We start from the raw sequence: 11,177 nt of genomic DNA on the forward strand, positions 1-11,177 counted from the left end.
TGGCTCTATGTTCATTGGTATAGTATGTGCAAATCATCTAAAGTAGGTACTACAACTGCAGACGCAACATCTCCATGCCAGTACCACACACCACCAGCTTACTTCCCGACGCATCGTGGAGGATGTCCAGCGACGAAATGTCCGCCACAGAACTGTACCGCTCCGCTGCCTTGCTGACCTGGATCCGGTCCGCCCCGCTCATCTTCGAGTCAATGTCGATCCACCAGATCTTGACTTGATGGTCGTTGCCGGACGATGCGACGGCGAATCGAGCAGTTCCGTCGCTTGGGTTGAGGTGCTGCGTGAGGATCTTAATTGTCGTTATGCAGGCTGCGTGGGCGTCGGGCACTGCGATGGTGCATGTGGCCGCGCCGTTCTCGATGCTCGTGTCGAGAAGAGTGACAGTCATCGAGTTGTCGTCGCCGGCTGCGACGATCAAGGACAGGGTGTTTGATAGATCGGCCAGTTCTAGGCTCTTGATGCTGTTCCAATGGATCTGGTAGCGGGTTTCGCATGAGATGGTTGCTGGGGTGATGGATGCTCCTTGGATGGTCTGCTTCATACGCAGCGGTGATGTGATCGTGTAGAAAGGTTCCAGAACGGAGGTCAGGTCCCAGAGTGTAAAGTAGCCGTCTGTGGAAGCTGTGATTAGGCTCAGTGACGAGCCCTTGCGCATAAAGTTCGCTTGCGTGAGGCAGTTGCTCATGTACGTGCCATTCGCTAAGAGGGTGAAGCTGCCTCCTTCGGTCGACGAGGTGTAATGGAAAATCTGCACAGTTAGCATCGCTCAAAAAGGGTGTATGGTCTGCTTACCTTGATGGTGGAGTTGGAATAGGTCAGACAGATTAGGAACGAACCCTCTGCCTGCTCGTCCTCCACCTCCAATACGTCGAAACTCGTTGTCCGAAGATCCGAGTTGGGGTCGCTCTTGGGACATTCTCCATCCAATGTCGTTCCAAGTCCAAACCGAGGAATCCAGTGTGTCCGCCAAACGAAGAACTGCTCGTAACCACCGCTCGTAAAGAGGAAGCGCCCGTCCGTGGACCACCCCACACTCTGAAGACCCGTGTGGTGCTCTCGCAAAAGCCGTAGACATTTGAACGCACCCCAGCGGTTCTCAGACTGCGGATCGCGAGGTGTAAAGATACGCACATTTGTATCTTCCGATCCCGTCGCGAACAACGGGCCCAGTCCACCCTGCTGAGTCGCAGACATAGCTTTCACCTCTCTTCCGTGGCTGCCAGAACGCAAGGTCCGGCTGGCGTCCGGATGTATCTCCATGCCACTAAAGCCGGATTGAATCCATAGGAGTGACCCAGCCCAAGCTTTTGTGTTGTTAGGCTGGAAAGCCCAGGCGCGCCGGCCGCCATTACACTTGTGCCTAGCGACTTCTGTCTGCGCGGATTCGTTCCAAAGCACAAAGTCCATGGGCTGAAATCCGTAGATCATGAGGTCCTGAGATACCTTGTCGATATAGGCTCCTTGGATCTCACAGTTGAAAGCCAGCGAGGCCAGATGCAGGGTTTGAAGAGAAATTGAAGGCTCCGCGCCTTCTGAGATAACCAGCTTGTGCACGCCGTAGGTCCCGCTCCGTCCACAGGTCAAAAAGTACGGATGCAGCTGTTCTTCCTCGCCGTATAGCGACGAGAATGACGTGATGTAGCTAAGTCCTTCACGACCGTGTAGCTTGCTTGGGGGCATGACGGGTTCGATACTCTCGGTATTGGCCACCTTATACAGAGCAAAATTGCCAGTGAGGGAGCCGAGTGCCAGGTACTGCTTACCACATACCAAGGATGCAGATGCCATACCGAAGCCGTACGGGAGATTGATAGTGATTCTATCCACGGACGGTCCATCACCTGACAACGATACCATGAAAAGCTCTGCTATCTCGGAGTTTGGATAAGACACAGTGAATACCAGGTTTGCTTCTGATTCTGAAACCTGGTTATAGTCGAGGAGGATCAAAATCAAAGGTCTTTGACCAACGTCGACAAGCCTTGTCAAGGTCTTGACATTATGATTGTAAAGCCGAATCGAACCTCTTGCGTTACCCACAAGGGCAATACCTTCCTGTGGTAAGCTGCCAACAACTGAATAAGATCGCAGGTCATCTTCGACGAATAATGTTTCTTTGAAGATATGTTGTTTAGACAAGTCTTGGGCATTGATATGCCCGACCTGAACCTCGCCACGGGCAGTCACAGCAATGAAATCGTTCTGTGAGACAAAATCAAACCCTTTGATGGACGTTTCCACGTGGGGTTCCGGGTTTTGAGTATCAACTGTCATCGTAATGCGGTCGTGTAGATTGGGTAAAACGAGGGATCCATTCTCGTCTGCCTTAATGGTAAAGTTCTTCACGGCTCCATCAGCGCCGCCGGTATAAATCACCGCCTCAGTATCGGTGCTGCGCACCTCCAAGGACCAGACGTGCTTGCCAGTGTGTTTGCGGATGGAGATGCCCTCGGTCAGCTTGAACTGGGGTGTCTGTGACGACGGGTCCCATGTGAGATCCCATAGTATGCACGTCGCATCTTCACCACGAGATATAAGATTCACTTTGCCTAATCCCTCTCCCACAGGGAGGAAGTTAACGCCCCAAATTCGAGCCAGATGCCCAAAAGCACTGGCAATGGTTTTTTCGGAACCGACCTCATTGTCATGAGCTACAGCACCAAATCCAGTGCTCCGGAGCTCAAATCCATCGGTCGAGTACGCCGGCGCATCGTGGCGAGACGTACGCTCGCAGTCAGAAATGTCCCAGATTCTGATCGTTCTATCGTCACTACAACTAGCCAGCAGTCGTCCGCTCTGGTCACCGCGCAAGGAAGCAATAGAAGGAGATAACCGGACTCCGAAGATTGACCCTTCATGGCCCGTAAAGAAGTGATGAATCGAACCGACTGCTCCTCCAGACTCATTCAGATAGGAAGACCAAACGATGATCTCTCCAAAAACAGTCCCTGCGGCAATCAGGATGTGAGAGTCCGAGAGGGCGACGATATCTGCAGAGTAGAGGATTGTGTTGACACCAGTAACAAGTGGCTTAATGTGAACAGCCTTTTCATGTTTTGACCCGTCTCCATCTACTATATGCAGACCAAGAACGGCATTGTGGGCCGTCAACACATATGCAGTCGCGGACTCCTCCTGGCTGGACGCACAACCAGCCAGAATCCAATCCGGCCCCTGGTATTCAGCACTTGAAGCCACAAGTCTTGCATTGGGCTCCTGAACAGAGAGAAACAAGTCAAAAGCTCTCACGGACTGTCCTCCCCAGGCAATGAACCGGGCATGTGAGGGTCCGGCAGCTTGCTCTTGTTGGCTGAGCGCAACGAACCCGTGCACATAATTTCGCTTGAAAGCCTTCAGCTCTGCGAGCAGATTCCCACTCGCTTCATCAATGAGTCTGATATAAGTGCCTTGGGCTTGGAGTAGAAGCTTGACATCCCTCAACTCAAGCGCTTTGAGCGCCGTTACGGGGACGCAAGTGTCAATGTGCTGGAGACGGTCAGCGATGTTGAGTATGATTGATATATAAGACTACCACTGACCTCAACGGAGGGATGCATTCTTCGAGGCACATTATCTACAAATGGTGGCTTCCCCCGCATGGCGATCATCGTTCAAAATTCCAGAATTTCCATCCACTGTGAATATGCTTACGTAATGGGTGGTGGGATGTGGTGTGGCACGTGACACAGCCTGCCAGAATCTGGGGGGTTTGCATTTGCTAGTGATTATATCGCTGCAGATAAGCCATAGTTCATCAACGAGGAACCCAGTCTATGGTAGATACTTGTATGGCCCCTATTGGGAATTGAGTGCGAAGATGATCAAAATATCATCCCTTGTCAATACTACAGTGTATGCAAATCATGGTTCACGTGATTGAGATCACTTGTCACTCTTCGGATGCATATTGTTGCTTCTACTTTGTTACTTCTACTCTGTGTAGCTGCATATTACTATGTGTGTATCGAAAAGGTGGGCTAAGTAATAGGACGAAGCCGCAATGCTTCAGCCGACTATTACGAGAATTCTTCATGACACACAATAACGGCAACACACTACACAAGATAAGATTAAGACGCGTAAGGGGAGGGCTCATTGTGAGGTGTGGGTAAAAAACACATTGAACGGAGAACAAGGGCAGTAGTAGCCGTGCAAAGGGTTGGAAAATTGTGCTTTGTACACAAGTAGCTGCTGCATCGGGTGGGTGGGAAGCGCTAATAAGACCAGCTTAACAGAATGCGGTCCATGCTGAGACAGCAGGTAGACTCCACAGGCTTATATTCAAGCTTGAAAAATTCAGCATGAGACTTGACTCTCACCACTGGGAAGCAGTATTGAGTGAGGACCTGTGGGGCAGAGTTATCGAGGGTGTAACTCCTGGTGACGATATGACTTGAGTGACCCGGAGCGTCAAAAAAAGTACAAAATCTGGCGTAAGCTACTGCCGAATCTCATCTGAAAGGGGTATAAGTGCCTGTGTCACAAGAGCTTGATAGCCATAGGCAAAAGGACGAAAAACTCTGCATAACATCATGTGTTGACGGGAGATGAACAAGGCCCCCCCCCACCGTTCGTCATGATGTTGCAGAATCACTAAGCAAGTACCGCTGGACCCGAGTTCCAGGAGTTCTGGTCCTGGGCGATCCGAATGCGGAGACGGCGATCACCTAGGCGATGGGCACTATCTGGACCTACTATCTGTGCGTTTATATGAGACTAAAGTATAGTCCCGCAGCGGTCTGGACTATCGCCCTGATTATCTCGATCGTGTGGTTCCGAAAAGGGGGTTTCTGGTGGAATTGCTCGAGCCAGCCATCGGGGCGGTTCTCTAGAGGACATCTACCTAGAATGAGAAGAAGAAATCAATAGGTTTAGATCATTGTGGGCATGAGACAAATGAGAAAAAAATAAAAAACGTAGCTAGCAAGCCACAAAACAGACACCATCACAATATGAGAATAGCTCAAACTCTGTATGACATTGACGAGTTGGTCAAACTTTCGCTTCATCTATTGGACTGATCGAGGGACCAGAAATCGATGACATCAGTTATTTTTAAGCGGATTCGTTGGGTCGTGATGACGTCGCGGGTTCCGGGGAAACCAGAAAGAAAAAGAAAATGGGTATATATGAAGCTTGCAGTGAAAGATGATCCCAGTTCCCCTGCGAATCCCCTTAATTTTCTAATAGGTTGTTCCTCCGGTTCCTCTGGATTGAAGTTAATTGCAAGAGAAAATTTGCCAATCGCCTTGCGTTGCTCGTGATCAACCAAAATTACTGCCTGATTTTCACCTTGTAATACTGGAAGCCTCTCAATCGGGTTTAGTGCTGGTCTAGTCTCGACGTCACGAACGAGACTCTAGAGTTGCAACCACAAGCAGTTCATTTCATTTCCAGCCCAACTCGCTCCACTCCTCCCCCCAGCCTTCAAAGGGGAAAAAGCACCCAAAAGCCCACTTCTTCCCCCTCTGGCTCAAGTGAAGGAATTTCGCAAGTGTCATTGATCCATCTGCTCATCGACTCTCAAGCGTGGTTCCTTACCATCATCACCACTCACACCCACCTTTCCCTCCACTTTGAACCATCTCGTGTCTCGATCTCGGACCCGTTGCATTGCCCACCCCTCTCGCCTTGATCCCTCTTCCGTCGCATCCCGTCGCGCCCTCCTGACACACGTCACTCCTGCGCAAAGAATCTCTTGAAAGATACCGCCTCGTCCGATTTGCAGCCAACCTTGGTGGCTTTCTTCTCTATTCTTTCGTTTCATCCCTTGTGTCTAGCCTTTCGCACTCGGACAATTCGCCATGCATCGCACCTATTCTATGCGCCAGTCGCGCCTGCCGACGGCCTCGCAGATTGAGAACCCTCCTCCGCCATTGTCTTCCACCAAGACGAACAGAATCTTTGGAAAGGGTGGTTTTGGTGAGTGATCCCCAAGAATGTTGGATCTTTGTTCTGGATGGAGATCAATGGCTCTGGTCACTCCCTATGCTAGGGGGGCCCTAGGCAACCACTATCTGCTGAGAACAAGCTGAGCCTTGTATGATGATTATACTGACAATGTCAATTCAGGCCATGCCTTGCGCAAGAACACGGCTGGTGCCTTCGGGCCTGACCTTGCCAGGAAGCTTTCCCAGTTGGTGAAGATGGAGAAGAACGTCATGCGCAGCATGGAGATGGTTTCTAGGGAGCGTATGGAAACTGCTGTATGTCTAGCGTTTCAACTTCTTGGAAGACACGAGGACTAATCGATGGCGCTGATAGCAACAACTCTCCATCTGGGGTGAAAACTGCGACGAAGATGTTTCCGACGTCACCGACAAGCTGGGAGTCTTGCTCTACGAGATTGGTGAACTGGAAGACCTCTTCGTCGACCGCTATGACCAGTACCGTGTCACCATCAAGAGCATCCGCAACATTGAGGCTTCTGTTCAGCCCAGCCGCGACCGTATGTGATTTCTTTGTCCTATTACCGATTTTTAGTACTAACATGCATACGCTTCTAGGCAAGCAGAAGATCACCGATGAGATTGCTAAGCTCAAGTACAAGGACCCCAACTCTCCTCGCATCGTCGTTCTGGAGCAAGAGCTTGTCCGTGCCGAGGCCGAATCCCTCGTGGCTGAAGCCCAGCTCTCCAACATCACCCGTGAGAAGCTCAAGGCAGCCTTCCAGTACCAGTTCGACGCCCTCAGGGAGCATTGCGAGAAGGTGGCCCTCATCGCTGGTTACGGCAAGCACCTCTTGGACCTGGTCGATGACACGCCGGTTACTCCAGGCGAGACTCGCCATGCTTATGATGGATATGACGCCAGCAAGGCCATCATCCAGGACTGTGAGGAAGCCCTCGCCAACTGGGTCACCTCCAAGGCGTCGGTCAAGCCTGCTCTCTCGCAGCGCTCGCGCACCCTGTCTCAGCGTCACCGTGAGGGCCTCAAGGGCCGTGAAGGCGTCGATCTTTCCGGCCAGGACCAGCCCATGGGCCGTGACTCTTGGGTGCCCGCGGATCAGCATGCGACCTACCAGCACGAGGTAGAGGATGGTGAGGAAGTGGCCAGCACTGTGGACGGAGAGTCGCGGGGTCGAGAAGAGGAGCGGGAGCCCGTCACGGTGTCTGTTTAAATAGGATGAGAACGTGGTGAAGATCAGCTTACCTTGGGGGATCATATATGATCATTGAGACCGCCAAAGTACTGATCAATCTCTCATCTTTGTCTCCATATTTGCGGCTTGAGATTCCCGCTTGATATGATTTTGTCGTTCTTCCTTGATGCCTTTTGTGTTTCTTTACCCCTAACGAGTTTTCCGTTACCTTACGATTAATTTAACCCCTGACGACGCATGTCCCGACACTAGTCATCGAGTTTATTCCCCTGTTGGTGAAGGAAATGGATTCCGACACGAGTGGTGGGAATATTCGCGATCCAAAGAGACATTGCCGGGTCAAAGGGGAACTTTCTCTACTGTCGAACTGATTAATGTATTACTATACCACCTGCGAGGAGGATGGAGCAGAGAGAGGAGAGAAAGACAGAGTATTTATAGTTGGTGCATTCCTTGAGTTCGTCTTGTGCTCGTGGTTTGAATCTCTGTGTTTTGGGATAGGAGTAGTAGGTACTTAATGAACTTGTTAATGAGCTGTGCAATGGCCTATACTTATTATTTTCTAATAAACGAGTCCTACGGAGAAGTGCAGTCCCAGGTAAGCCTGTGTCTACTTAGAAGCACGTAATCCCAGGTCAACTTAAGCAGCAGCAGCAGCAGTAGTAGTAGTCACCAATCATATTCACAGCCTACAAACCAAGCACACCACACAACCTCCAAAAACGAGCTAAAAGCAACGAACCAAAAGGATTATGGAAATAAAAAAGACACCCCCACGTCCAATACAATCTAATTTAGTAAAACAAAATCGTGACCATCTCTCCATATCACGTCATTCCTCAAATAGTCAATTCTTTTATTTACTCAAAGTGACCTTGACCTTCTCAGATCGATCGATCGATTGGGTCTTACTGTATGTAGCACATAGTTTCATGAGGATAAGATACTAGTAGTATGGAATGTACAATAATGTATTGGAGCTGATGTATTCTTGAACAGCCGTGGTAGTAGGGGGCCTACTACTAAAAGAGGAATATAATGAGTAAAAGGAAGAACTGTTCACTTCGTAGATGTTGGAATCATCACGGAGTAAAGATCAGCCGGGCTTGGATAGCTCCCTGTACTTTAGTTTTCTTAGTTTGCTTCCTTAGGCAGTAAATTAGGGGGTGATGTCACTGGCGGAAGAAGTGGCGGTCGGGGGCGGCCGGTCGGGAGGGAGGGAGGGGGGGCCACCAAGCGGCCGGATTCCCCGGATTGGTGGTATTGGGCGCAGCAACCATGTGACTCTTGTCTTTGTTGCCTCATAGAAATTACTACTAGGACTACTACCTAGGGACTGTGGCTGAATGCCGTCAGTCAAAGACAGATTATCTCGTCTACGGCTTCCCTGACTACTGATACATCTGATAACTCGCTGGTCTGTAGAAATAAGCCGTGCAGTTCATTCTGGCACTTGGGCTCGGCTGAAACCCATTTGGCATATAGTAGATAGATGATAAGATGGTAGTATGAGTGTGAAACACCGTGTACAAGAGTCGAGTCTTCGAGACCACTCAGTTGCACGAGGGCTAGTCAATGCGTTTAACAGCAACAACAACAACACCAACACCAACAGAAAACACAAGAGATGAACAAGCAACCCTTCCCAGTACTCCGATTGCGGGGGCACGTATGTATATGTATAAGGGGTTCACAGGACTCTATCCCTGACCCCCGGCCCGCTGAAAGCTCACAACAACAACAACAACAGCAACGACCATAAGCGAAACCATGTCCATGGCCCTTGAGAAATAACCGAACCAGGCTGAAGACGACCCACAAACCCTCATCTTCGCGCACACAAACAGGAGATAGAAGAACATAGGAAACGTGTCATTACATCGTCATCTGACTCCATCCTAGGATGGATGACCAGCCTAAAAGAGGGAAACAAAAACAGATGCGACGGGCCACTCAGTCTGTGAGTGAACCCATACAAAAGAAGACCCATGGAGATCCACGCAGGCACAATGTAAATATCGAAATGATTGAGGACGATGAAGCAAGGAACAAAGAAGCTCAAAAAAAGAATCAAGGATGCAACTTCTTTTCTTTTGAGTTCAGTTGTCGGTCCCGACGCCCTTCTTTTTTGGCTGAATATGTTTTTGCCCGGGGCCAGTAGCGTTGGTACCTTGGGAGGCCAAGGCTGTGCTGTCAGTTGGGGGAGGAGCCATGCGAGTCGAGCTGGCTTCGTGCTTTTCGGTCAAGAGGTTCTTCAGCCAGCGGTTCTCCATTTCGAGCTGCGCTACACGCGCCTCGAGAGTCGCGTTCTTTTCGGTGGTTTCGCGCACAGTGCGTTCGAGGGCCTGTTCGCGCTGTTTCTTCTTCATGCGAAACCGGGCGCTGGCAGCCGTATTGCGGCGTCGCCGGTCTTCTTCGGCAGCACGGCGGACACCCTCCTCCTGGCCAAGGGCGGAAGCAAGGTGATCGCCAGGAATCTGCGTGCTGTACTTGCTGTGGTTGATGTGGCCGTTTGGAGGTGAGATGGAAGAGGAGACATCGGAGGGTGTCATAGCACCCGCACCGTGCCCCAGGTCATCGGGAGGACCATATGAGATAGGTGGATAGATAGGATGGGCTGAGTAGGACAGCATTTGGTCTGTATAGAGGAGTCAATACACTTGTCCCTTGATAGTAGGTAGCGTGGGGTGGTAACACCCAAAGCCAAGAAGTGATATGGAGACAGCAAGAAGGGGGACAATGTTCAAGATCGGAAACAGAAGCAGGGGGAACATGGAGCACTTGAAGGGGGCCTTGGATGATCAAGAAGAGGTAAGCTCGGCATAAGGGTCCGTTAACGACAGGGTTCCCGACGTTGTCATTGGTGTGAACGATTGCGTGCTCAAATAGAGCGCTCATCCAGACATGGGGATGGCAACCCACCAGGACCTCAAGCTAAAGACACCAAAGACGAGCGAAAAGCATAGAAATAGAACCAAGGTGGGTAAGGTGTCCCGGAGCTGCAGAATTTTCGCAATGCAGCGAAAATTAAACAGAATCCAGAGAACTCCCCCGAAAAAGTAAAGGGGGAAAAGTGGTTACAGAGGGTATTCAATGTGGCCATTCTCAGGCAGCCAGAATTAAAGGACGCAGGGAGAATCATGTTCGAGACAATCTGGTCACAAGCAACAGGGACAAGGCATCTGCGGTTACATGCGCTTCCACAGCAACTTTCCAGCAGCATAACAAAGCCATCCAATGCCGTAGGGCTAGCGAAATTAAAGCGAACCACAAAGCACGAAAATTGCGCAAACGATGCAACGATGAGAGTCATAGGTCTTGGGAGACTTACCATGATACGGATATCCGCGCACATCGATCGGACTGCGTTCGTCCTCAATGCTATCATACGAACTGACGGAGAGACCGCCCATCCCCTCAGTCTGATCGTAATCCATGTTCAGATTCGAAAAGGCAGCCAGGCCGGCAGAATCTGCGTCAAAGGAATAGTGACGACTCTTGGCCAAGTTAGGATCGTGTCGAGAGAGAAGAAAGTTGAAGTTTTCGAGCCTATCGAAGCTCGAGGCTGTCTGACGAGCGAGGTGCTCATCTGACATATTGGCAGTGGAGGAGGTATTTAGAGGGATTCCGGCCCTTGCCCTCTAAATTAGGTTCGTTTTTGGGGTATTTTTCTTTTTCGTAACCGCCTGCCTCCCTAATTGCTTGGTGGCTGCGTCCCGGACAGGCAGGATCCAGAAGTGGTTTAGATGACAACAGAATGGTACAGAATTGACAAGCCAATGTCAAACCCCAGATCAGCGTGTTTAAGAAAATAAAAATAAAAAGGAGGGGAAGGGGGGGTGTGTGTGTCTGTGAGTGGAAAAGTAAGGTTCGGAGATAATACAGGTTGGCAGGAATATTTCACAGGATGCAGATTGGGTGACTTGTAGCAAAGATATCTGTTCTGCACTCACTCCATCGCTCGCAATGGCATGGCCCGGGACGGCTAGCCACGTACGCAGAGAAGCACGAGCAGTAATGGGACAATGGGCCGGGAGGGATGAGTGGGAGGGAG

The 11,177-nt window shown here is 50.4% G+C and overlaps 3 protein-coding genes across 3 annotated transcripts; 1 reads left to right on the forward strand and 2 right to left on the reverse strand.

The window, feature by feature from the left end:
- Nucleotides 1-22: 22 nt before the first annotated feature.
- Nucleotides 23-3,629, reverse strand: BO83DRAFT_414828 (tRNA (34-2'-O)-methyltransferase regulator RTT10; the record flags this gene model as incomplete). The annotated part of the gene is made up of 3 exons (XM_025534593.1): nt 23-769; nt 814-3,507; nt 3,561-3,629. The coding sequence occupies 3 exons, from the start codon at nt 3,627-3,629 to the stop codon at nt 50-52; spliced, it is 3,483 nt and encodes a 1,160-aa protein (XP_025391040.1). The 3' UTR covers nt 23-49.
- Nucleotides 3,630-5,528: 1,899 nt separating this feature from the next.
- BO83DRAFT_197818 (Eisosome component PIL1/LSP1 family protein) lies at nt 5,529-7,340 on the forward strand. The gene is made up of 4 exons (XM_025526613.1): nt 5,529-5,943; nt 6,094-6,227; nt 6,286-6,469; nt 6,528-7,340. Exons 1-4 carry the CDS (start codon nt 5,826-5,828, stop codon nt 7,139-7,141), a joined length of 1,050 nt encoding a protein of 349 aa, XP_025391041.1. The 5' UTR covers nt 5,529-5,825; the 3' UTR covers nt 7,142-7,340.
- Nucleotides 7,341-9,103: 1,763 nt separating this feature from the next.
- BO83DRAFT_197850 (bZIP transcription factor) lies at nt 9,104-10,940 on the reverse strand. The gene is made up of 2 exons (XM_025526614.1): nt 10,455-10,940; nt 9,104-9,761 (listed from the first exon to the last, which is right to left on the reverse strand). Exons 1-2 carry the CDS (start codon nt 10,717-10,719, stop codon nt 9,223-9,225), a joined length of 804 nt encoding a protein of 267 aa, XP_025391042.1. The 5' UTR covers nt 10,720-10,940; the 3' UTR covers nt 9,104-9,222.
- Nucleotides 10,941-11,177: the final 237 nt, after the last annotated feature.

Source organism: Aspergillus eucalypticola, assembly GCF_003184535.1.
Source record: "Aspergillus eucalypticola CBS 122712 chromosome Unknown BO83scaffold_5, whole genome shotgun sequence".
Lineage (NCBI taxonomy): Eukaryota > Fungi > Ascomycota > Eurotiomycetes > Eurotiales > Aspergillaceae > Aspergillus > Aspergillus eucalypticola.

Bases quoted from the DNA above. Each gene is read 5' to 3' on its own strand.
- BO83DRAFT_197818 (XM_025526613.1), top strand. From the start codon at position 5,826: ATGCATCGCACCTATTCTATGCGCCAGTCGCGCCTGCCGACGGCCTCG. The intron at 5,944-6,093 runs GTGAGTGATCCC...ATGTCAATTCAG, and splicing joins CTTTGGAAAGGGTGGTTTTG to GCCATGCCTTGCGCAAGAAC. The intron at 6,228-6,285 runs GTATGTCTAGCG...TGGCGCTGATAG, and splicing joins GGGAGCGTATGGAAACTGCT to CAACAACTCTCCATCTGGGG.
- BO83DRAFT_197850 (XM_025526614.1), bottom strand. From the start codon at position 10,719: ATGTCAGATGAGCACCTCGCTCGTCAGACAGCCTCGAGCTTCGATAGG. The intron at 9,762-10,454 runs GTAAGTCTCCCA...TCCTCTATACAG, and splicing joins GCGCGGATATCCGTATCATG to ACCAAATGCTGTCCTACTCA.